The sequence below is a fragment of the Trichoderma atroviride genome, chromosome 4 (genome assembly GCF_020647795.1).
Source record: "Trichoderma atroviride chromosome 4, complete sequence".
Lineage (NCBI taxonomy): Eukaryota > Fungi > Ascomycota > Sordariomycetes > Hypocreales > Hypocreaceae > Trichoderma > Trichoderma atroviride.
Window position 1 is genome coordinate 2577152 of NC_089403.1, and position 20693 is coordinate 2597844.

The window sequence follows — 20693 nt, forward strand, 5'->3', positions numbered from 1 at the left end:
GATGATGTGAAGTGAAGACATAAAGGGAGGACGAAGAAAAAGTATAGTTCCTCAGAGTGGCAGTACGGGCATTGTAAGAAGCATCAGCCAGAGTGTGGAAAAAGAAGACGCATATACATGGTAGTGGGAGATTTGTTGCATAAATATACAGTAATACCTATTTTCATCTTACGTCTTTTGTGAATTAACAGTTTCTTCGTGGTTCTAAACTCGGTGTTTTATATTCACGTAGGTATCGTGACGTCTCCATTCTGGCAGTCTCGCGCATTTCATACTTATTTTTTCTATTTTCTCCGACTGGCTGTTATTCCATATTTTCTTTTCAAAGCTATGGAGATATGCCTTTAATATTTTTTTTCTCTCTTATTTTTTTTTAAAAGAAGACGTAAGAAAGAAAGCAGAACCTTTTTCTAGTTCTACAACGAGCGCTCAACCATCTTTTAGTGGGATGACGCTGCAAACAATGTGCCATTTTTAGCGGGGAAGAAATGTAATGAAAATCAAGTCTTGCAGAGCTTCTGGGGCAATAAAACAGTTAATTTTCTACCTCGATTAATAATATCTATTTTACACCGACTGGATCCTCTTCATCCTGGATACCTCCTATTCATCATCCAGGCACTTATAGCCAGGAGTGGATGTCCACGGTGGATTGACTGATTGGATTGATTGGCTTGCTAATACTGAACTGCCACTCCCCTCCACACCGCCTTTGCCCGACAAGGCAGAAAAAAAGTACCCAGCCCACCACACCTCAATGCGGGTCGCTGCCAGGCAGAGGGAAGCTTGTCGAAACCACGATACTGCCACCAACCCGCAGCCCACGAGATTTCTAATCGACCGGCGAATTTACAGCGTTCGAAATGTCTGCGGCGCAACTTCTCAACCCCAAGGCCGAGTCCCGAGTGCGTCTCTCGTCTGTCTGCTATGCGTGTGCTGCTGGAGGCTAACTGGTTTGCAGAGGAGGGGTGAAGCTCTCAAGGTCAACATCAGTGCTGGTGAGGGCCTGCAGGATGTGCTCAAGTCAAACCTCGGACCCCGAGGCACGATAAAGATGTAAGGCAAACGGCTTCGTTATGGACGTCTGATCAGTGCTGACTGCAGTGTAGGCTTGTCGATGGTGCCGGCCAGGTAACGCGAAGCCCAACTCCTACCCCTCAATGACAAAGCCCCTATTCCTAACAATCGATGCCCCCCGAACAGATCAAGCTCACCAAGGATGGAAACGTCCTCCTGAGAGAAATGCAAATCCAAAACCCGACTGCTGTCATGATTGCTCGAGCGGCGACTGCGCAGGACGATATTTGCGGAGATGGCACAACTTCCGTAGTGCTGCTGGTGGGAGAGCTGCTGAAGCAGGCAGACCGACACATTTCCGAAGGACTCCACCCGCGCATCATCACCGATGGCTTTGAGATTGCCAAGGTTGAGGCTTTGAAGGTAGATAAAGAGACGGTTGTGATTGTCAATTTGCAAGAACCCTTCGTCTGACATACTGCTAGTTCCTGGATTCCTTCAAGCTGCCCAAGGAGGTGGACCGCGAACTGCTGCTCAATGTTGCCCGAACATCCCTTGCGACAAAGCTCAACTCAACATTGGCCACGAAGCTTACTCCCGATATTGTCGATGCCGTGCTGGCCATCTACCAGGCCCCTGCCAAGCCCGACCTGCACATGGTGGAGATTATGAAGATGCAGCACCGCACTGCGTCTGACACCCAGCTCATCCGAGGATTGGCGCTGGACCACGGTGCCAGACATCCCGACATGCCCAAGCGACTGGAAAACTGCCACATCTTAACGATGAACGTCAGCCTGGAGTATGAGAAGACTGAGATCAACTCTGGTTTCTTCTACTCGAGCGCTGAGCAGCGTGACAAGCTTGTTGAGAGTGAGCGTCGATTCATCGATGCCAAGCTCAAGAAGATTGTTGAGCTGAAGAAGCAGGTCTGTGGTGATGACGGAAAGAAGAGCTTTGTTATTATCAACCAGAAGGGTATCGACCCCCTTTCCCTAGACGTCCTGGCCAAGAACGGTATTCTGGCTCTGCGACGAGCAAAGAGAAGGAACATGGAGAGACTTCAGCTTATCTGCGGCGGTGTTGCTCAGAACAGCGTCGAGGACCTAACACCAGACGTCCTCGGCTGGGCTGGTCTCGTTTATGAGCAGACGCTGGGCGAGGAGAAGTACACTTTCGTCGAGGAGGTCAAGGATCCCAAGTCGGTCACTCTTTTGATCAAGGGACCCAACCAGCATACTATTGCTCAAGTCACGGATGCTGTCCGAGATGGCCTGAGAAGTGTCTACAACATGATTGTTGACAAGAGCGTTGTTCCCGGCGCTGGTGCTTTCCAGGTTGCCTGTGCCGCCCACCTCAAGAGCGATGCCTTTGCCAAGTCAGTCAAGGGCAAGGCTAAGTGGGGTGTCGAGGCCTTTGCCGACGCTCTTCTCATCATCCCCAAGACTTTGGCTGCCAATGCTGGACACGATGTTCAGGATGCTCGTGAGTTTTTGCAAGCCCTAGATTCTTCCGAATGAAAGCACGATGCTAATAATATAATTACAGTTGCCGCACTACAAGACGAGTACGCAGATGGCCAGGTCGTTGGGTTGAACTTGGAGACTGGCGAGCCCATGGATCCCGAGCTGGAAGGTGTCTTTGACTCATTCAGAGTTCTGAGAAACTGCATTGCTTCAAGCTCAGGTATTGCGTCCAATCTGTTGCTTTGCGACGAATTGTTGAAGGCCCGACAGATGGGCAGAGCCAAGGGACCAGGTCCTGGAATGGATGGCCCCGATGATCACATGTAGAGACTTTATTGTTTAGATTTATGGTAGATAAAAATCATCCCGGAACAGGTCAAAAATATCTAGGCACTGCCATTCTTAAGTAATACTGGATTTTAATATAGCTGAGATATGTCTTGACGACTCAAGTTGCAAAGTCTTTGTTACATTACTATTATCCAAGGGCGAGAGCTGGCTGGGAGATTCAATGGTGTCGGCTTGATAAGCCCCGCAATGATTTTTATCTTCACCTAAAAAAAATCTTGACCCCACCATCATTGAACTGCAATACAACCAGAAGTCTACAGAACTGCGACAATGGCAGATTACGCTTCCGACTCCTCTGAGGGAGAATTTACAGAAACAAATGTCCTCCTCGGATATACTTCTAAAGAAGCTGAGGAGGATACTATAAGCAAGCTGGGAGGCACTCCGGTAGGTCTCGTTTCTTCTTTTTCTTCCGTCGCCTTGATAGCTGCAAAGCTGTGCTAGATGACATGCTAACAGTATGGATGTTCCAGGACTGGCTCGACGCAGACAAAGCCCCTTCAGCTGCGCTGGCAAGATGCAAGGTCTGCAAAGATATGATGGCCTTGCTGCTGCAGCTAAACGGCGAACTCCCCGAGAAATTCCCCTCCCACGAGCGGCGGTTATACGTTTTCGCATGCCGTAGAGCGACATGTCGGCGCAAGGCGGGCAGCATTCGCGCCCTGAGGGGAGTGAGAGTTTGGAAGGACGCTGCCGGGACGACGATACCACAAGTTGAAGAAAAGGTGCTAGAAAAGAAGACTGAGCCAGAGGAGAAGAAGAAGGATGGGCCGGGCCTGGGGGAGTCGCTCTTTGGAGCGAAGCCTCTGGGAGCTGCTGGTGGAAATCCATTTTCCAGTGGCGCAAATCCTTTTGGTTCTTCAGCAAGCAATCCTTTTAACTCTTCTTCTTCGTCCAATCCGTTTTCAAGCCAGCCAGCCAAACCAGCCGCTACACCAGCAGAGAAGCCTGCTGCCGCTCCTGCTCCTGCTTCAGACAACAACCTCTCCAAGACCTTTGCTGAGACTCTGGCAATAAACAACAACACCCCCCCTTCGGGGCCGCCACCTCCCGCCGAGCCATGGCCTGAAAAGGCTTCGCAACCTACCCCTTACCCGACCCTCTTCCTCTCCGACGCAGACTACGAAACCCTCGACGAAACCCCCCATGAAGACACCGGCTAACGTGAGCATGGCTGATGCCGACGCCCCAGAGCCTTCTGCCCTTGATCGCGAGGCGTTCGAATCAGCCATGGACGCCACGTTTCAGAAATTCGCCGACCGGATGGCCCAGAATCCCGAGCAGTGCATCCGTTACGAGTTTGGCGGCGCGCCGCTGCTGTATTCTAAGACGGACGCCATTGGCGATCTCTTGACCAAGCGGACCATGCCGGGATGCCCCAACTGTGGTGGTAGAAGGACATTTGAGGTGCAATTGACGCCAAATGCTATTACCGAGCTGGAGGAAGATGACTTGAGCTTGGATGGCATGGAGTGGGGGACGATTATCGTCGGTGTGTGCGAGAGGGACTGCTCGCTGAGACATACTGCTGTTGAGGAAGCGGGCTATTTGGAGGAATGGGCGGGTGTTCAGTGGGAGGAGCTGTCGAAGAACAAATAATGCTCATGTTCTAATCTTCTTTTGTTCTTTTTGCATGGATACATAGATAAAAAGTTTTAAGAGGGTAGTTTAGAAAACCTCGACGAGTTCATGATATCAAAAAAACAAGAAGAGTGCGAATGAACGTGATGCCCAAAAGATAGCCTGTTCTATTTCATGGCTGATCTTGTATCGCTTTTTAATAAACAGTTTTTGTCCTATTAAACGCCTGACGAATTTTTTTAAGATCTCCGCACCATGCCATGCCATCATGCCAATGTCATATTACGCATCATTGGTTCCGTCGACATATCCATTGCCTTCTCTTCCTTCCCCCTGTATAAGCAAAAATACTAGTTAATCAACGCCTCTTTCCACGATTACACGGATAATTTATACAGTCTCCTCCCAGGATCGTCGAATCACTCTGGCGAACTGATCAACGTTGACGTCCTCGCGGATCTCAGACTTCTTGGCCTCGTTGTCGGGGTTGGAAGGAATCTTGACGTTGTCCTCCTCGATAGTCCAGCCAGCAACCTCGGTGATGAATTTCCGTGTCTTGTCCTCGTTAAAGCCCAGCCATGAGACCATGTGAGACAGCTTGATTTCGCGAAAGGCCTGTGAGACGAGGGTGGCGATTCGCTCGCGGACAAGGTCCTCGAAGCCGGAGACGTCGGCGATGAGGTCGGCGCACAGGTCGTCGCCGTCGAGGTCGGCCCAGAAGTCGGCGTACTGGGCGCCCTGGAGCTGGGAGTTGAGGGTTCGGAGCTTGGTGAGGGCCTCGTGGAGTTCGCCGGTGGAGGCGGCGGAGGGGTTGATGAGGTGGAGGGCGAGGGTGAACTGGGACGAGGGGAACTGGGTCATGGCCTTGACGAGGATGTTGGTGACGATCTCGTCCTTCATGCGGTCAGGGTTGAGCTGGTAGCTGTGGTTTTTTGCGCGGTTTGAATTAGCATTGCAGTTTCATAAATGAGTTGAAGAGTAATAAACGAGCGTGCAATGCTTATAGCGATAAGTGATTTGTGCTTTGTTTTGATTTTCAGACACCACTAAAGTTGACTTCAAGTGGCTGGGTTGTTTAGGTCCAGCCTCAGGTAATAGGAAACGTTTACAAAAACGGTCATCATATAACGAGCAGATATCGAAGAAAAATGCAAGAAGCCTTCCAGGAAAGGTCAGGCGCTCGCAATTAGGCAACTCACAGCTTCAACAGCGTCCGGTTCGCATTGCAGTCGCAGGTCTTCTGGTCACATTGCTCCTGGAGGTAGGTTTCGAGGGTGCCGACGGCCTCGGGGTTGTATCGCTCGAGGCCGTTGATCACCGTTGTGATGTAGTCGGGGCGGTCTGAGGGGTCTTCGCCGTTCATCTTGGCTGCTGTTGTAGCGGATGCTATTCCCAAAGTCGAATGAGGGGAGAATGTTCAAGTTCGAGATGGTGGGGCCAAAAGGGAAAGATTTCGATATCGTGGGCAGCTGGCTTTGTGCGGCACGAAGTTGCCTCAAGGGGCTTAGCGGCGACGAAATGACGGGGCTCCTGATCTTCCGCACCGCGGGCGGAATTCACCTTCACGATCACGTGCCGTCGTGTTGGACGGCGTCATGGATGATGAGAGCTCCGCGTGAATCCCATGTCTTGGTTAGTATGTGTAAGCAACTTTGCATGAATCACGCGTTTTAATGTCTGTCATGACTTGGAAGATTTTTCTTCAATATTTATCCATGTCAATGAACTATAGTCTGGGGGGTTGAGGGGCTTCTCCAGTCGTTCCGAGCTACAACTACATCAAGACAGCATGTCTAGTCCATCGAAGAAGAGGAAGCTCAACAGCGGTGCAAAGCAACCGGCACCTCAGCCAAAGGGGCTGGAATACTTCTTTTCTAAGCAAAAGCAGTCTGGATCCTTGACCACATCAGCTGGGGAAGATGGCGCCTCAAACAGTGCATCTGCGTTGCTTACAGATGAGGAGTTGGCACGGAAGTTACAAGCGGAATGGGACCAAGAAATAGCAAATGAAGTTCCTGCTATTCGAGGAAGCCAGAATTCAACGCCGAAAACTGAGGGCACGGAAGCCATAGCGGAGACAGCAGACAGTGACTCTACGCCTGCTTCTACGAGTCGGCCGGTGGAATCCACAGCTGAGACGACGCCTAAGAAACAAGATACAAAGAAGACTCTGGCTTTGCAGTCGACTGGAATGGCTGATGACTTGATAACGGAATCTATTCCCCTGGATGAATCGCCGCTCATATTTGACCCGTCAAAATATATAAAGGAGCTGCAGGAATACTGGGCGGCAGAAGGAGGAAATGCGTCCTATGCTCTCCTGAGCAGGTGTTTCGTGCTTGTCAGCGGAACAACAAGCCGTATCAAAATCGTTGATACCCTTGTAAATTGCCTACGTATCTTAATCGAGAGCGATCCTTCTAGCCTCTTGCCCGCCGTAAGTACCCGTATCAAAAATTGTAAACGTAAATCTCATAACTCTCTAGGTCTGGCTTGCTACAAACTCTATATCGCCTCCGTACATCTCTATGGAACTTGGTATAGGAGGGTCAGCCATCTCCAAGGCGCTTCGCCAAGTTTGTGGCCTGGATAATCGGTCTCTTAAAGCTATTTACGATAAATACGGAGACCCCGGCGATGTTGCCTTTGAAGCAAAGAAGAAGCAAAGCTTTACTCTGAGAAAGCCGAAACCTTTAACTATAAAGGGTGTTTACCAATCGCTAGTCAAGATTGCCACTACTCATGGTCATGGAAGCGGCGAGACGAAACAGCGAATTGTGGATCGACTGTTGCAAGATGCACGAGGAGGCGAAGAAAGCCGGTTCATTGTTAGAACTGTCTCTCAATATGTTGGTGTCCTACGCCCCAACTACTTTGAACGCACACACTAATGGTATGTAGCTTCGCATTGGTGCTGTTAAAACCACCATGCTAATTGCATTATCTCGAGCATTCTTGCTATCTCAAGCTCCAGGCTCTGAATACAGCACCAGGGATATTTCAGAGCTAAGCAAACTGAAGAAGGAAGAATTAGCGGAAGTCTGGAATAAAGCAGCAGAAATTGTCAAGGCAAGCTATGCACGACATCCCAATTACAACGATCTAATCCCGGCACTCCTCGAGGTTGGAGTCTGTGAAGAATTGCTTCTGCGTTGCGGCTTGAAGCTTCATGTGCCTCTGCGCCCCATGCTGGGAAGCATAACGAGGGACCTCTCCGAGATGCTCACAAAGCTACAGGGAAGAGATTTTGCCTGCGAGTTCAAATATGACGGGCAGCGCGCACAGGTCCACTGCGATGAAAAAGGCAAAGTATCGATATTTTCTCGACACTTGGAGCTTATGACAGAAAAGTATCCTGATCTTGTAGAGCTTGTGCCTAAGATTAGGGGAGAAGGAATTGGCAGCTTCATCATGGAAGGAGAAGTTGTTGCGGTTGATCGAGAGACTGGAGAGCTGAAAAATTTCCAGACGTTGACCAATCGTGCGCGAAAGGATGTTGCGATTGGAGATATCAAGATTGACGTATGTCTTTTCGCGTTTGACCTCATGTATCTCAACGGGCAATCTCTGCTGGATCGGCCATTTCGAGAAAGACGAGAACTTCTTCGGTCCCTCTTTATTGAAGTGCCGCACCATTTTACGTGGGTCAAAAGTCTGGACGCTACTTCTGGAGATTCGGAAACTGTACTTGAATTCTTCAAGTCGGCATTGGAAAACAAGTGCGAGGGCATCATGGTAAAAATATTGGATAATTTGCCTGATCTGCCTTACGTCGAAGGGGAACCTGTACCCGAACAAAGAGTGGAAGATACAGAAAAGCTATCATTACCGAAGAGCAAAACAAAAGGTAAAGGGAAATCGAAAACTTCTGCGAAAGGCGATGCCGAGGAAAAATCGATAAACACTCGACGAAAGCCGCTCCTAGCAACGTATGAGCCTGACAAACGACTAGACTCTTGGCTCAAAGTCAAGAAAGATTATAATTCCAACTTTGACACATTGGACATGATTCCTGTTGCTGGATGGCATGGACAGGGCAGAAAAGCGAAATGGTGGTCCCCTATTTTGATGGCTGTTCGTAATGAAGAAAGCGGGACACTGGAAGTGGTGTGCAAATGCATATCAGGCTTCACAGACACCTTTTATAAGGCGAACAAGGAGTTTTATGACAATGGAGAAGAAAGCGGCGAGCCGAAGAATACTAAGCTACAGAAGCCGAGTTTTATAGAGTATTACGGGCCGAGTCCAGATGTGTGGTTTGAGCCACAAGAGGTTTGGGAAATGGCATTTGCGGACATTACGCTTAGCCCGGTTTACACCGCAGCTATCGGGCTTGTGAGCGATGAGCGAGGCCTCAGCTTACGATTTCCGCGATTTTTGAAGAAGAGAGAGGATAAGAGCATTGACGAAGCTAGCACAAATGAGTTTCTGGCCAACTTGTGGAGGAAGCAGGAAGCAAAGGCAGAAACATCGACATCGAAGGCTGATGGAGCGGAAGTGGACGATGCTCAGGATGGCGATTTGGATGACTAATTTAGAACATATGATCATCAATTTTGAGAGCACTTGACGAAATTGGTGTAACAGAGAAGATTATCGTTAATCATTGGCTATAAGCTATAACAGTACCAGGCTCAACTCATTTCCCAGCATTCAGCCTCTGCGCAATCAGACTAAAGACCGCCACAGACCCCATGAACAAGACTGTATGATAAAACTAGCAGCTGGCATTAGAAACGAGCGTTTAACAAATCCCTCCCGATGTAACACATACCGCTGTTCTTGAGATGTTCCTCTCCTCATCCTCCGTTCGGGCCTCGATGAATAGCCTCCTGAGATTGGGGAAGCTTGCCTGCGACATGAAAAATTCGTTTCTTAGCAGACAGATACTTGACGATTCATAGCTGATGAGAGTAATTATAGTAGAAGTATTACCATGTTGGCAGAACGAGAAGAGAAGAAGAGGGTCTCGGCTTGGGATGGTTACACAAGAAGGATCAGAGAGGGAGAACTAAGGAATAGACTTTATGGCGTTTGTTGCTGGCTTGGGTGTGTGTGAGGAAGAGGCCCGTGCGCTGGGCGACTTCTTACTGTTCAGTGTATTGAAGGTGAATTATGAATAGGAGATTCTACGCAGGCAATAGAAGTTTCATGAGCTACGGCTACGGCTATGAGACTGCATGATGATAATGGATGACTAAATGCAGCTAAAGCCAGGCCCATGAAACTCCCAGTTTGGGCGATGCAGGTGCCTGTGGATCATGGCTTGCTTTGTTTCTTGCATGATCTGAGACTTGGCTCTAGGCTTGGCTCTAAGCTTGATACTGCAATTGCAGTCTATTGGCGATAGGCAGCACAATTACATCTCTAACAAGTGAATATCTGCTAGGCATCTATATCATGATACGCTTTGCCATATGTAGGAATATCGAACTTTAGGCATCGAGATAATTGTCCAGGAGAACGCACTTCGTATACACGTTGCATGTTACCAGCCCGTGTCCCCTGAGAAGCCCCGTGGATGACTCAGCACTGCCCGTCAATCTGGCCCTTTGGCTGGTGCTGATGTAGCGCCCGGAGCCGCCTTTTAGTGGAGTTTTGACTGGCATACAGCGCTGTGGTCACTAAAGACTCCAGCGGCAGCGGTAGGTCCTAATATTAGCGTCCATATGTCCCAATCCATAAGCTTGCAACTCGCAACCCCCTCGAAACGACAACTTCTTAGGCGAAGCGGCCACGATACGGAGCGCCACGACTCGAGGTTCCTCTGGCAGACGTAGCCGGAGTACCAATAGCCCTTTTATCCCTCCAGAGCAGCTCCCGCCTCGGTATCTCCCGTGGACGCTCCCCTCTCTGGACGTGGCATCTCGACGCCGGATCCAAGACAATCCTCGTGCCCCTCCAACCACCTAAAGCTCCTCGACGATGGCGGTGAATCGCATCCGGGGCGCTTTTGCCGCGCCTCGGAAGGGAGAGACGTTTGAGCTGCGGGCGGGTCTGGTCTCGCAGTATGCGTACGAGCGAAAGGAGTCGATCCAGAAGACCATCATGGCCATGACGCTGGGCAAGGACGTCTCTGCCCTGTTCCCCGACGTCTTGAAGAACATTGCGACTGGCGACCTTGATCAAAAGAAGCTGGTCTATCTGTATCTCATGTATGTTCTCTGCATATACGATCCTGTGATGCTGCTGGCGGAGCATCTTCATGGCATTTAGTGACGCTGCTGGAACTTTACTGATGCATGATTCAGGAACTATGCCAAAACGCACCCGGACCTTTGCATTCTCGCCGTCAACACGTTTGTCCAAGATTCAGAAGACCCGAACCCTCTCGTACGAGCGCTCGCCATCCGCACAATGGGATGTATCAGGGTGGACAAGATGGTGGACTACATGGAAGAGCCGCTGAGGAAAACGCTAAGGGATGAGTCGCCATACGTGCGCAAGACTGCGGCCATTTGCGTGGCTAAGCTTTTCGACCTGAACCCAGCCCTGTGCATTGAGAATGGATTCATCGATTCACTTCAAGAGATGATTGGCGATCCAAACCCGATGGTGGTCGCAAACTCGGTCCAGGCATTGGCCGAGATCAGCGAGACGGCGCCCGAAACGAGAGCACTGCTGGTCACGCCTCCGATCCTCAAGAAACTACTGATGGCTATGAACGAGTGCACCGAATGGGGTAGGATCACCATTTTGACCGTGCTAGCAGACTATGTCGCGGCCGACGTCAAGGAATCGGAGCACATTTGCGAGAGGGTCATCCCGCAATTCCAGCACGTCAACCCTAGTGTGGTCTTGGCTGCTGTCAAGGTTGTCTTTATTCACATGAAGGCAATCAACTCTGAGCTTGTGCGGTCGTATCTTAAAAAAATGGCACCCCCTCTTGGTATGTTTTTTGGTATCATAGCTGTGGCTTTCTGGCTCCTGGCAGGTACAATTATTGCTAACACTAAGACGTGAAATAGTCACATTGGTTGCATCCCAGCCAGAGGTCCAGTACGTTGCCCTCAGGAATATCGACCTTCTTCTTCAAGCCAAGCCAGACATTCTGAGCAAGGAGCTGAGAGTCTTCTTCTGCAAATACAACGACCCGCCTTATGTGAAAATGCAGAAGCTGGAAATCATGGTCAGAATAGCAAATGAGAAGAACTACGAACAGCTCCTTGCAGAGCTGAAGGAATACGCTCTGGAAGTGGACATGGACTTTGTGCGCCGAGCCATCAAGGCCATCGGCCAGGTGGCCATCAAGATCGAGGATGCGAGTGCCAAGTGCGTTCAGGCGCTGGAGGACCTTCTCGCCACCAAAGCCAACTACGTGGTGCAAGAGGTTGTTGTGGTCATCAAGGACATTCTGCGAAAATACCCTGGCTACGAGGGCGTGATCCCTTCGCTTTGCAATTACATTGACGAGCTGGATGAAGCCGATGCTCGTGGATCACTCATCTGGATTGTGGGTGAATACGCGGAGAAGATTAGCAACGCTGAGGAGATTCTCGATGGCTTTGTTGACACATTTTCAGAGGAATTTACACAGGTATGGATTTCGATGAAGATTTCTGCTTGAAAATTCCAGGGCTAATACACGACTTGCAGACCCAACTTCAGATCTTGACAGCCGTTGTGAAGCTGTTTTTGAAGAAGCCTAGTGGAGCGCAGAGTCTTGTCCAGAAGGTACTGCAAGAGGCAACGACCAACAACGATAATCCCGATATCCGTGACAGAGCATATGTCTACTGGCGATTACTGTCAGGAGACCTGGAAGTTGCCAAGGTAAGAGGATCTGTATCTATCCGTTGAGAGTGTGCATCTTGCTGATACTCCCCAAGAACATTGTGTTGTCAACAAGACCAACCATTTCCACAACAATGACGAGCCTACCAACAACGTTGTTAGAGCAACTTCTGTCAGAGCTCTCGACTCTTGCATCAGTATACCACAAGCCCCCCCGAAGCCTTTGTTGGCAAGGGTCGTTTCGGCGCAGACGAAATCCAGAGGGCTGCTATCCAGGAACAGCGCCAGAACGCCGCAGAGAACCCCATCGCCGCCTCTGTTGCCGCCAACGGATCCGGTTCCGTCTCGCAGAACAACATTGAAAATCTGCTCGATATCGACTTTGACGGCGCGGCCCCGGCTTCTCACGAGCAGAACAGCGCAACAGGAACGCCCGACCGGGTGCAGAGCCCAGCCACGAGCGGTATGGCTGATATGATGAGCATGTTTGATGCCCCTCCTGCAGGTGGTAGTTCAGCACCGGCTGCTGCTCCCGCAGGTGGCATGAACGACTTGATGAACGGGTTCGAAGGGCTTAACTTTGGAGGTGCGACTACCAGCGAGCCACTGCCAGCGGCCATGCAGCTACACAATGCGCATGGTGGCGCGCAGCCCAAGAAGGATAGCGATGACCTTTTGGGTCTGTTGTAGAATGCCTACAATGCTCTTTTTTGTTATATGTACGAGCAGGAACTGGACAAAAGGCAGAGAAGAGAAAAAGGGAATGGGTTATCATGGGAGACGTTGAAGCAGCGCAAAGAATGGGGCGAGGTCTTTGGGCTGCTGGGAATATAGTAGTTAATTAGTGAAGCATATTTGATGATTTGACTCTTGATATATATATATAAGCTATAAAGATATCTTTTCGAGCTACCACTCTCCATGCCATGCTGTCGGGATGCCGTGCCCTTTGAGTTGGTAGAGCTGCATTGTGTCTTGTGCTGTATTATGCAAGAGATATCCAAGCCTTGAAGCACTGATGTTGCTGCCGTGATCTGGTGTTTTTCTCCTCTGGGGCGCCTCTTTTCTTGGGTATATACACTCATCGCGCCCATCTTGTCCATTCCACCTTGTTCTCAGTCCAGCCAGTGATTTTGCATCACATATTCTTTTATTTCCGTACCGAAAGCATATCTGCCTGCTGTTTTTTCTTCACTGGTTCGTCCCCTCAACATGTCCTCCCACCGTGCCATCCAGCGACGGCGCCGCAGTATCCCTCTCCTTGTCCCACTCGTCGGGCGTCTGGCATTTGGCCGTCCAGGCGTGGATGGCGGCGATTTCGTCCTTGAGGGCGGTGTTGACGAGGCGGTGCCGCTTGAGGGACTTGAGGTCCTTGAACTGGGGGGAGACGATGAGGGAGGTGAAGGCTTGGCCGCAGCCACCTGGTAGTTGACAGTGATTAGGTTAGCTACCTATTTGGCGGGCTTCCTTTCAAGATTTGTCATGGCTGCGCAAGCGCAAAACAATGCTTGGTAATGCGACTTACCTGACATGTCGGTGACTTCGACGTGGATTGCGCCGAGGCGCTGGGTGATGGCCTCGCGGAGGGAGGCTTCTGTTATTGAGGCCATGGTATATATATATGTGTGTGGTTATGCGAGAAGTATGTGAGGAAAGGCAAAGACGCAGACGCAGCAGCTTTTTGGGTTAGTAGGCAGCAAGGTAGCTTTTGCGACAATCGGAACGTCAATTCAGAGACTACGATCTGATTGATTAGATAATAGATCGTGGGGGGGTGGTGTAAAAAATGACAGTGTCTCGATACAGTATTTCGGCGGATTTGTAACGGTATGAAATCATTACTAGAGCTCTGATTTGCTGAGGTTTTCCGGTTCTGTGGTGGGGGGAAAAACAAGCTTAGCTGAGCTTGCAGTTGAGGTGGAGGGGCTGATCTCGACCAATCGCCTGGGCTTGTCTGGACATTTACAACCATCAACTAATCTTCGTATCTCTTCTCTTCTCTTTTCTTTTTCCTTCAATCATCATTTCAAGACTTGCCATGGTCTTGGCGAGACTCTTCCGCAATAGCCCATCGCCAGCACTACGAACAGCGCCTCTCCGCTTAGCATCCTCGCAACTTACTTGTCTCCGAATCGTAACCTCTCAGCAACATTCCAGTGTCATCCTCTCGTCGACCCGCCCTCTATCGCGACGAATCATTTCCACCACGAGAAAGAAACTCGATAATAATACCATGACTGATTACTCCGATGGCGTTGGCGCGTGGGGCGCATGGCAGGCCGAGCCGTCCAAGTTTACGCAGCAGGTTGTAAATGCCATGAGGACGCTGTACGTTGACAGAAGCAATCATCATCGCTGTCGCTTGGCTAGTTATCGAGAAGGGCTCTTCTGACAATTGATGCTACAGATACCCCGAGGAGCTTGCCGATCGAAAGTGGGACAATGTCGGACTGCTGATTGACAATTCCGATGACACAAAGAAGCGCCAGCCGACGGCTATGGTGACAAACGATCTCACTTTTCAGGTCGCGGTTGATGCCATTGGCCAAGGTGTCAGCGTTATTGTCAGCTACCGTATGCTTGTTCTTTGATTCTTGTGTCTTCTCAATTTATTCGATATATATCCATCGCTCATGCTAATGCGCTCTTCACAAATCCAGATCCCTTCATCTTTTCTGGTCTCAAGTCTATTACAAACAACGACCCGCAACAAGCCACCCTATTACAGCTCGTCAAAGCTGGCATTGCAGTTTACTGCCCACATACTGCCGTGGATGCCGCACCAAAGGGCCTCAACACATGGCTCGCCGATATTGTTTCGGGCCCTCACAAGAGCACTCGTTCCGTTGCTATTCCCTGCGCCACGGCTCCTGAAACCCATTCTCCGGCCGGATATGGTAGCATAGGGCGATTTGAGAATGGCGGCGTGTCTCTAGCAGAGATCATCAAGAGACTGGCTCTCAAGCTAGGAGGGCTGAAGCACATTATGGTTGCTTCTCCCGTTGGTTCCGACATCAAGTCTACTACGGTTCGTAGTTTTGGTGTTTGTGCTGGAAGCGGATATGACGTCCTCAAGTCAGCAGACGTAGATTTGCTCGTCATGGGCGAAACGAGTCATCACTCTGCTCTCAGGGCCATTCAACAAGGCAGAACCCTGATCCAGGTATTCCACAGCAATTCAGAGAGAGGCTACCTCCGAGAAGTGTTGAAACCAAGCTTGGAATCGCTTCTGAAACAAGTTGAGCCAGAGGCAGAGGTACTATTGAGCGAGTTCGACTCGGATCCGTTTAAGATATTGGATGTGAGCACTTTCGAAGAGGACTGAGACATCTCTCTCTGGTAGCTGTGGCGTGGGGGGTTTTGATATACGACGTCAGATAGACTGGGCTCGCCGCATAGATTAAACAACACCTGGCAATCATTGCTTCATGGCAGGTGGCATATTAGAGTGTAATGGGCCATATCGCCGCCCGTCATTTGGCGCTCTTGCTTCTGGTGCTGGTGACCTCGTTCGCGTCAAAGCAATGGCTGCATCGCCTTCGTCAATGCATGCCTGTACGTCGTCTCCGCCCACTCCCTTCTCTTTCCAAGCCTCTAGCAATTTCCGTGGCATCTCCCACTGTCTTCTTGCCTCGTCAAACTTGCCTTCCTTGACTAGTGCTTGTAGCCGCCCTGGAGTTGCAAGTACTTCAATGGCTAGCTGTCTTGTTCGGTGACGTTGCTGTTGTGCTTCCCGAGCCCTGCCCTCTTCTGAATCCGGGGAAGGCACCGATTTTCGCATCGATTCTTGTATGGCTGAAGCCTGGCTGTAGATGTGTGCAATGGCTGGATCGAGTGTTGTAGCCATAGGGTTCAGGGGATCCATATTAGCTCGCATCTAGATATCGAAGGAAGGTGAATTGGTTAGCTGTTATAATCTTAACCTCATCCGCATCGTATCAAATAACAATGCTCACCTTTCGAATCGTCTCCGTTGCAGTGATGAGTTTGCTGTAGTTGTCATATACAAGAGCCTTCTTCTCTGCGTCCAACGCCCTAACTTCACCCAGCACCCTCGTATAGAGCTTCAACAGATCCTGCAAGCTGCTCTCTGCAACGACCCTCTGGAGGTATTCGTCCAAGTTGAAATCTGGCGCGTCGATCTCGCTTGCAGGCACTTCCGAATCAGAGGCCTCGATGATGCGCGGAGTTGAAGGAGAAGAGCCAGAAGCCGCAGCTGCACGGAGGTTGTAGTATTCGCGGAGGGCAGCTCGGTTGCTGGAGCGTTTGGCGCCGGTGGGAGGCTGAGATGCGCCGAGGACGGGAGACGTCACGGTGGACCGGGAGATGTCGGACGAGGGACGGGCGGACGACGTGGGAGTGCCGGAGGGGGTGCGGCGCAGCGGGGCGGGAGGATTGCGGGAAGAGGCAATGGTGGACATGGTGAGGGTTGAAGCTGGTGGTGATGCCGGAGAGAGTGTGAGAGAGCAAGAGAGGTGAGATGAGGCTGAAGGCCTGAAGGAGGTGACAACATAGCCTCGCAGGGACCTGGCTAGTGGCGCTAAATAAGGCTTGGGGTGCTGGGTTTATAGTGGCTTCAAGGGCTAATGCCAATTGGTGGTGGATGTCCATGGGCAGAATAAGCGGAACAGCCAGTATCGCGAATTGATCAGTTGCCGAAACGTCTTCATAAAGTTCTACATATTATCATGGGCCAATTAATTACTTTGCTGATGAGATAAGAATTATATGTGTTTTATTACTGTGTCTTGTGTTGTTTATATCCACCCATCAAATATCTATCTAGGTACCTATCTACGTCTATTTGCTGTGAGTGCGCCGTATAAGTGCATAGAAGCAAGCCAAAACGCCGTCACTGGCTTGACGTAAACAAGCACCGTCGTAATTTCCCAATGACTCCTTTTACTCTCATCTCTCTATACATTTTACATATTCAATCCACTGGAAATGGGCCTCTGTATCATGTAGGGTGAAGACCCTAAAGTCATCTGAGTGAAGCGGCGGCATGCATATGCGAGACGCGCACACCCGAAGGCCAGCTTACTATAAAAGGCCGATCAACTTGCATAGATGGACTCAATTCATCTTGGACCTTTCAATATCCCCAAGACCCAGACAAACCGACATCTTATAGAGTCTTCTGTTATTAAAGAAGCCATGGGTTAGCACGAAACACCGCCGGAAGAATACGCTTCCAAGCTGGTAAGTACATACTCAGAATATACATGTAATAATTGTGTTCTCATCTGACATTGATGTAGTGCAAATGGAAGATATCAACATACGCCCCTTTATCATACAGGCCCGGAAGGTGCGCACATTGAGACCTTGTTGATCTTTACGACATGCCCACACAGACTGGGCATATCTTGATCTACTTCCGGATTTGACGCGTCATTCCTTCAACAACATTGCTCCGATACAACAAATAAAATCATCGACCAATTGCACTGGTGGATGGACAATGGAAGAATGGGCCCCAAGCCATTGAGAAAAATGGGCTTGGCGTTGTACAGTTTCACTGGCGGAAGCACCGCAAAATTATACTGTCATATCTTGACATGATCCAGGGTTTCACTGTCACTCCTCTTCCTAAGCAACAATCTACGAATCTGCCAGGAACAACACGCGCCGATAAGGTGTATCTGAAGGACAGACTAAGCTAGGTGAAAGACATACTTCGCCGTTTTGGACTACAAGAGAGTATCCGTCATAGATGGTGGGGCGTTATTCCGAGATGTTATGGATGGAACCTTTTTTATTCGATATACCTATATGATTTACAGAAACTTGGCCCAAGATATGGATGGAGTAAGCCATGTCAAGGTAAAGCAGAAAATACCACCGTTCTGCCACTCCGCTTGACGAGGTCCTCATCATCATTGGCTACCAGCAACAGAAACAGCTCAAAGCATCACAAGGATATTGTCAATGGAGGCAATGGCATTATAGCCGGATGTCAAAGTTGCCACAAAGGCCATGACTAGCTTCATATGATGATTCAATTCATACACAAAGCGCAAAAAAATGGCAGAGCACGAATGGCGGCCCTTATGCCCGCTGCCACTCTATGCAAGCCGCCCTTCTACGCCATTGACCAGCTAACTTTGGGTTATATGTGCCGACTTTCTCATTGGTAAACCGACCACATACGCCACCACCCGTATGGCCAATCTCCAGCAGTTGAGATTAATCCCTTTTGCCATACAGAATGAAAGAGACAATTTATCAATATGGATTTCTCAGATACGCCATCATGATAGACGAATGCGGCCTGGGGAAGACAGTCATAACATCCCTCGCACTAATGGGGACGAGTCCGTCCAATAAAGTTGGCAGATGTAACAATGGATCCTTGCGTCAAGTTTCCTTTGAGCAAGTATTTAATCTGTTTGCTACGCAAAGGGAGACGCGCACGCATCGACTATCTCGTCTATGGTCCATTTCCCAACATCTTAATCTACAACTTCGACAAACTACGGCCTGCCCTCTTTCTAGTTGATGGCGAAATGAAAAGCTACACTAGCAACAAGCTCAAGAGAGGTTCATCAGGAAAACGGAAACTTGACAGCGCCATCCAGCTTGATGCAACGCAAGAATCTTTTACGATCAGTTACAATCGCCAAGTGACAGCAGTATGGAATGAGTTTCAAGAGAGGGGAAGTTAGCCCATGAACCAGCGCCGATCCCTTGTTAAAACAGACAACGAACTATTCTTGCGGCTTTGACACTATCAATGATACATGTATTTTTCGACATGAGGACATTGGTGTTGCTGGTATATACTGAACGCTCCGGTAACGCCCAGACACTCAAGACTTTACTTATAACACCATACACCACCAACACGCGACATACCAATTTATACTCACCAGGAATGACGACGCGTGCACAGGCTATGACCATCTTGGTCGGTAAAGAAGCAATCGTCAAAAGCAAGAAATCACGTACGATGAACCAGTTGCACGACTACTTGAAATCGCGCTGCCTCATCGTCAAAGTCCTCGGATGGAATGACTTTTGTGATTTCTGTCATTTACTAGGGCATAAGCAGGCAAATCTGGGAATAGAGCACAGAAGATTCAGGAACGTACCGTATCAGCTACTTAGAACACAAAACTCTAGCCACATTGTTCATGGAAGAATTTGTTCGATTCGAAGACGTCCTGATAGGCACACCAGTTGCAGTCACGGCGTTATTTCAAGCTAGCCAGAAGTACTTCACCCGGTCCTTGTCATTACAGACAAATAGACCGCCCTACGGAGACACATGGGTATAAATGTCGAGGCGCGATGTTCACGAACGTGGGCTGGAGCAACTGGCATCCACAAATATCGAATAATCGCTTGAGTACATATCCACGTTCAGCGCCACCGACAACGATACAAATATCGCGATCACATTGCCAGCTTTCTCCGCGATGCGAGCAGTATATATTCTCAGCTGCCTCTATTACCTCCTAATTTCGACGTCATCGTCATCTGATCCTCAAACGAGATCACATATCCGCATATGGCTCACAAACAACAATTTCGTGTTCCCCAGGACGCTATTCGACCTTTGCGCCTCAACCGTCATGGATGATAAACATAAACGACCTAGCCAACCGAGGCCCTCTGCAAAGTATGAGAGACAGAAAGAATATGACGGCGGATGTAAAGTTCCAAGGTCTATCGAGGCCACTGGAGTTGATGGAGCTCCGAACAATCTCTATGCCAGAAAACCTTTGGCCTTGTGCAATGGAGCATGCAGTTTGGTATAAGAACAGACCGCCGAATACAGCATTAAAAATGAGATGACACCATGGAAGGATACCATCGATTCTACAAAGGATTTGCTGTTGAACTTGGGGAGCAATAACATGGCATTGATCAATCCCTCGCTACCAGCCATCCCTAGTACCAGACAGGCATCGCCGCCGTGCACGCATACTGCCAGCAAGCCGTGAATATGACCCTAGATGAGCAGCGAGAATATGCAAGGCTTATCGATGACGGCTCGTAGTTCGTCCAGACTTGCGCAATCACAAAGCCTAGCAACTATAACCTCACCCGCCTAAGCAAGATTTAACCTTGCTGGCCGAAATATGTTATGCTTTTAGCACTTTACCCGGCCAGCAAGCTTGCCTGCCTCAGAGACCACATCCGCTACGATCTTGGTGACCTTACTCTTGTTGACTACTTAGCCAGATACCGCTGGTATATCCAAAACCCACAGCCTTAGCCCTATGCTTGTGCTGCAACCGTTGAGCCTGCTGGCGCTCCTGTTGCTGAAACTGCTATGCTTACTGAGCCTACTGCTGCTCCGGCTGTTTGCCGTCCCCTAACCAGATTGTTGGTGTTTCTGGGAACTTGGCCAAGGGCACGATAGCCATAGCTTCCGTCATTCTGCCGTCTTCATCTTTGACAAGGAGGTCGGGACGCAACACTTCCGGTTCACTGGATAAGTGGTCAAACAGAACCTTGATTCACAAAAAGCATTAATTGTCTATACAAAAAGACGACACCTCAGGGTTTTCACAAACGAAGAGAAATATCTGTTGG

The 20693-nt window shown here is 49.5% G+C and overlaps 11 protein-coding genes across 11 annotated transcripts; 7 read left to right on the forward strand and 4 right to left on the reverse strand.

The window, feature by feature from the left end:
* The first annotated feature begins 584 nt into the window (after positions 1-584).
* TrAtP1_008176 (uncharacterized protein) lies at positions 585-2930 on the forward strand. Its single transcript, XM_014086575.2, has 6 exons — positions 585-905; positions 962-1056; positions 1110-1131; positions 1204-1440; positions 1503-2502; positions 2566-2930. The coding sequence occupies exons 1-6, from the start codon at positions 864-866 to the stop codon at positions 2808-2810; spliced, it is 1641 nt and encodes a 546-aa protein (XP_013942050.1). The 5' UTR covers positions 585-863; the 3' UTR covers positions 2811-2930.
* A 174-nt stretch (positions 2931-3104) lies between these two features.
* On the forward strand, positions 3105-3997 carry TrAtP1_008177 (uncharacterized protein; the record flags this gene model as incomplete). The annotated part of the gene is made up of 2 exons (XM_014086576.2): positions 3105-3221; positions 3308-3997. 2 exons carry the CDS (start codon positions 3105-3107, stop codon positions 3995-3997), a joined length of 807 nt encoding a protein of 268 aa, XP_013942051.2.
* Positions 3998-4064: 67 nt separating this feature from the next.
* Positions 4065-4433, forward strand: TrAtP1_008178 (uncharacterized protein; the record flags this gene model as incomplete). The annotated part of the gene is made up of 1 exon (XM_066113813.1): positions 4065-4433. One exon carries the CDS (start codon positions 4065-4067, stop codon positions 4431-4433), a length of 369 nt encoding a protein of 122 aa, XP_065969901.1.
* Positions 4434-4560: 127 nt separating this feature from the next.
* TrAtP1_008179 (uncharacterized protein) lies at positions 4561-5830 on the reverse strand. The gene is made up of 2 exons (XM_014086577.2): positions 5615-5830; positions 4561-5337 (listed from the first exon to the last, which is right to left on the reverse strand). The coding sequence occupies exons 1-2, from the start codon at positions 5776-5778 to the stop codon at positions 4806-4808; spliced, it is 696 nt and encodes a 231-aa protein (XP_013942052.1). The 5' UTR covers positions 5779-5830; the 3' UTR covers positions 4561-4805.
* A 224-nt stretch (positions 5831-6054) lies between these two features.
* TrAtP1_008180 (uncharacterized protein) lies at positions 6055-9576 on the forward strand. The gene is made up of 3 exons (XM_014086578.2): positions 6055-6852; positions 6902-7264; positions 7317-9576. Exons 1-3 carry the CDS (start codon positions 6205-6207, stop codon positions 8946-8948), a joined length of 2643 nt encoding a protein of 880 aa, XP_013942053.1. The 5' UTR covers positions 6055-6204; the 3' UTR covers positions 8949-9576.
* TrAtP1_008181 (uncharacterized protein) lies at positions 9055-9353 on the reverse strand (the record flags this gene model as incomplete). The annotated part of the gene is made up of 3 exons (XM_066113814.1): positions 9055-9132; positions 9190-9267; positions 9351-9353. 3 exons carry the CDS (start codon positions 9351-9353, stop codon positions 9055-9057), a joined length of 159 nt encoding a protein of 52 aa, XP_065969902.1.
* Positions 9577-10340: 764 nt separating the features above from the next.
* TrAtP1_008182 (uncharacterized protein) lies at positions 10341-12511 on the forward strand (the record flags this gene model as incomplete). The annotated part of the gene is made up of 5 exons (XM_014086433.2): positions 10341-10570; positions 10667-11304; positions 11384-11952; positions 12012-12188; positions 12245-12511. 5 exons carry the CDS (start codon positions 10341-10343, stop codon positions 12509-12511), a joined length of 1881 nt encoding a protein of 626 aa, XP_013941908.2.
* Positions 12512-12623: 112 nt separating this feature from the next.
* On the forward strand, positions 12624-12839 carry TrAtP1_008183 (uncharacterized protein; the record flags this gene model as incomplete). The annotated part of the gene is made up of 1 exon (XM_066113815.1): positions 12624-12839. The coding sequence occupies one exon, from the start codon at positions 12624-12626 to the stop codon at positions 12837-12839; it is 216 nt and encodes a 71-aa protein (XP_065969903.1).
* A 501-nt stretch (positions 12840-13340) lies between these two features.
* TrAtP1_008184 (uncharacterized protein) lies at positions 13341-13759 on the reverse strand (the record flags this gene model as incomplete). The annotated part of the gene is made up of 2 exons (XM_014086579.2): positions 13341-13570; positions 13675-13759. 2 exons carry the CDS (start codon positions 13757-13759, stop codon positions 13341-13343), a joined length of 315 nt encoding a protein of 104 aa, XP_013942054.1.
* A 623-nt stretch (positions 13760-14382) lies between these two features.
* Positions 14383-15474, forward strand: TrAtP1_008185 (uncharacterized protein; the record flags this gene model as incomplete). The annotated part of the gene is made up of 3 exons (XM_014086580.2): positions 14383-14477; positions 14557-14723; positions 14810-15474. 3 exons carry the CDS (start codon positions 14383-14385, stop codon positions 15472-15474), a joined length of 927 nt encoding a protein of 308 aa, XP_013942055.2.
* A 93-nt stretch (positions 15475-15567) lies between these two features.
* TrAtP1_008186 (uncharacterized protein) lies at positions 15568-16570 on the reverse strand (the record flags this gene model as incomplete). The annotated part of the gene is made up of 2 exons (XM_014086581.2): positions 15568-16026; positions 16106-16570. 2 exons carry the CDS (start codon positions 16568-16570, stop codon positions 15568-15570), a joined length of 924 nt encoding a protein of 307 aa, XP_013942056.1.
* Positions 16571-20693: the final 4123 nt, after the last annotated feature.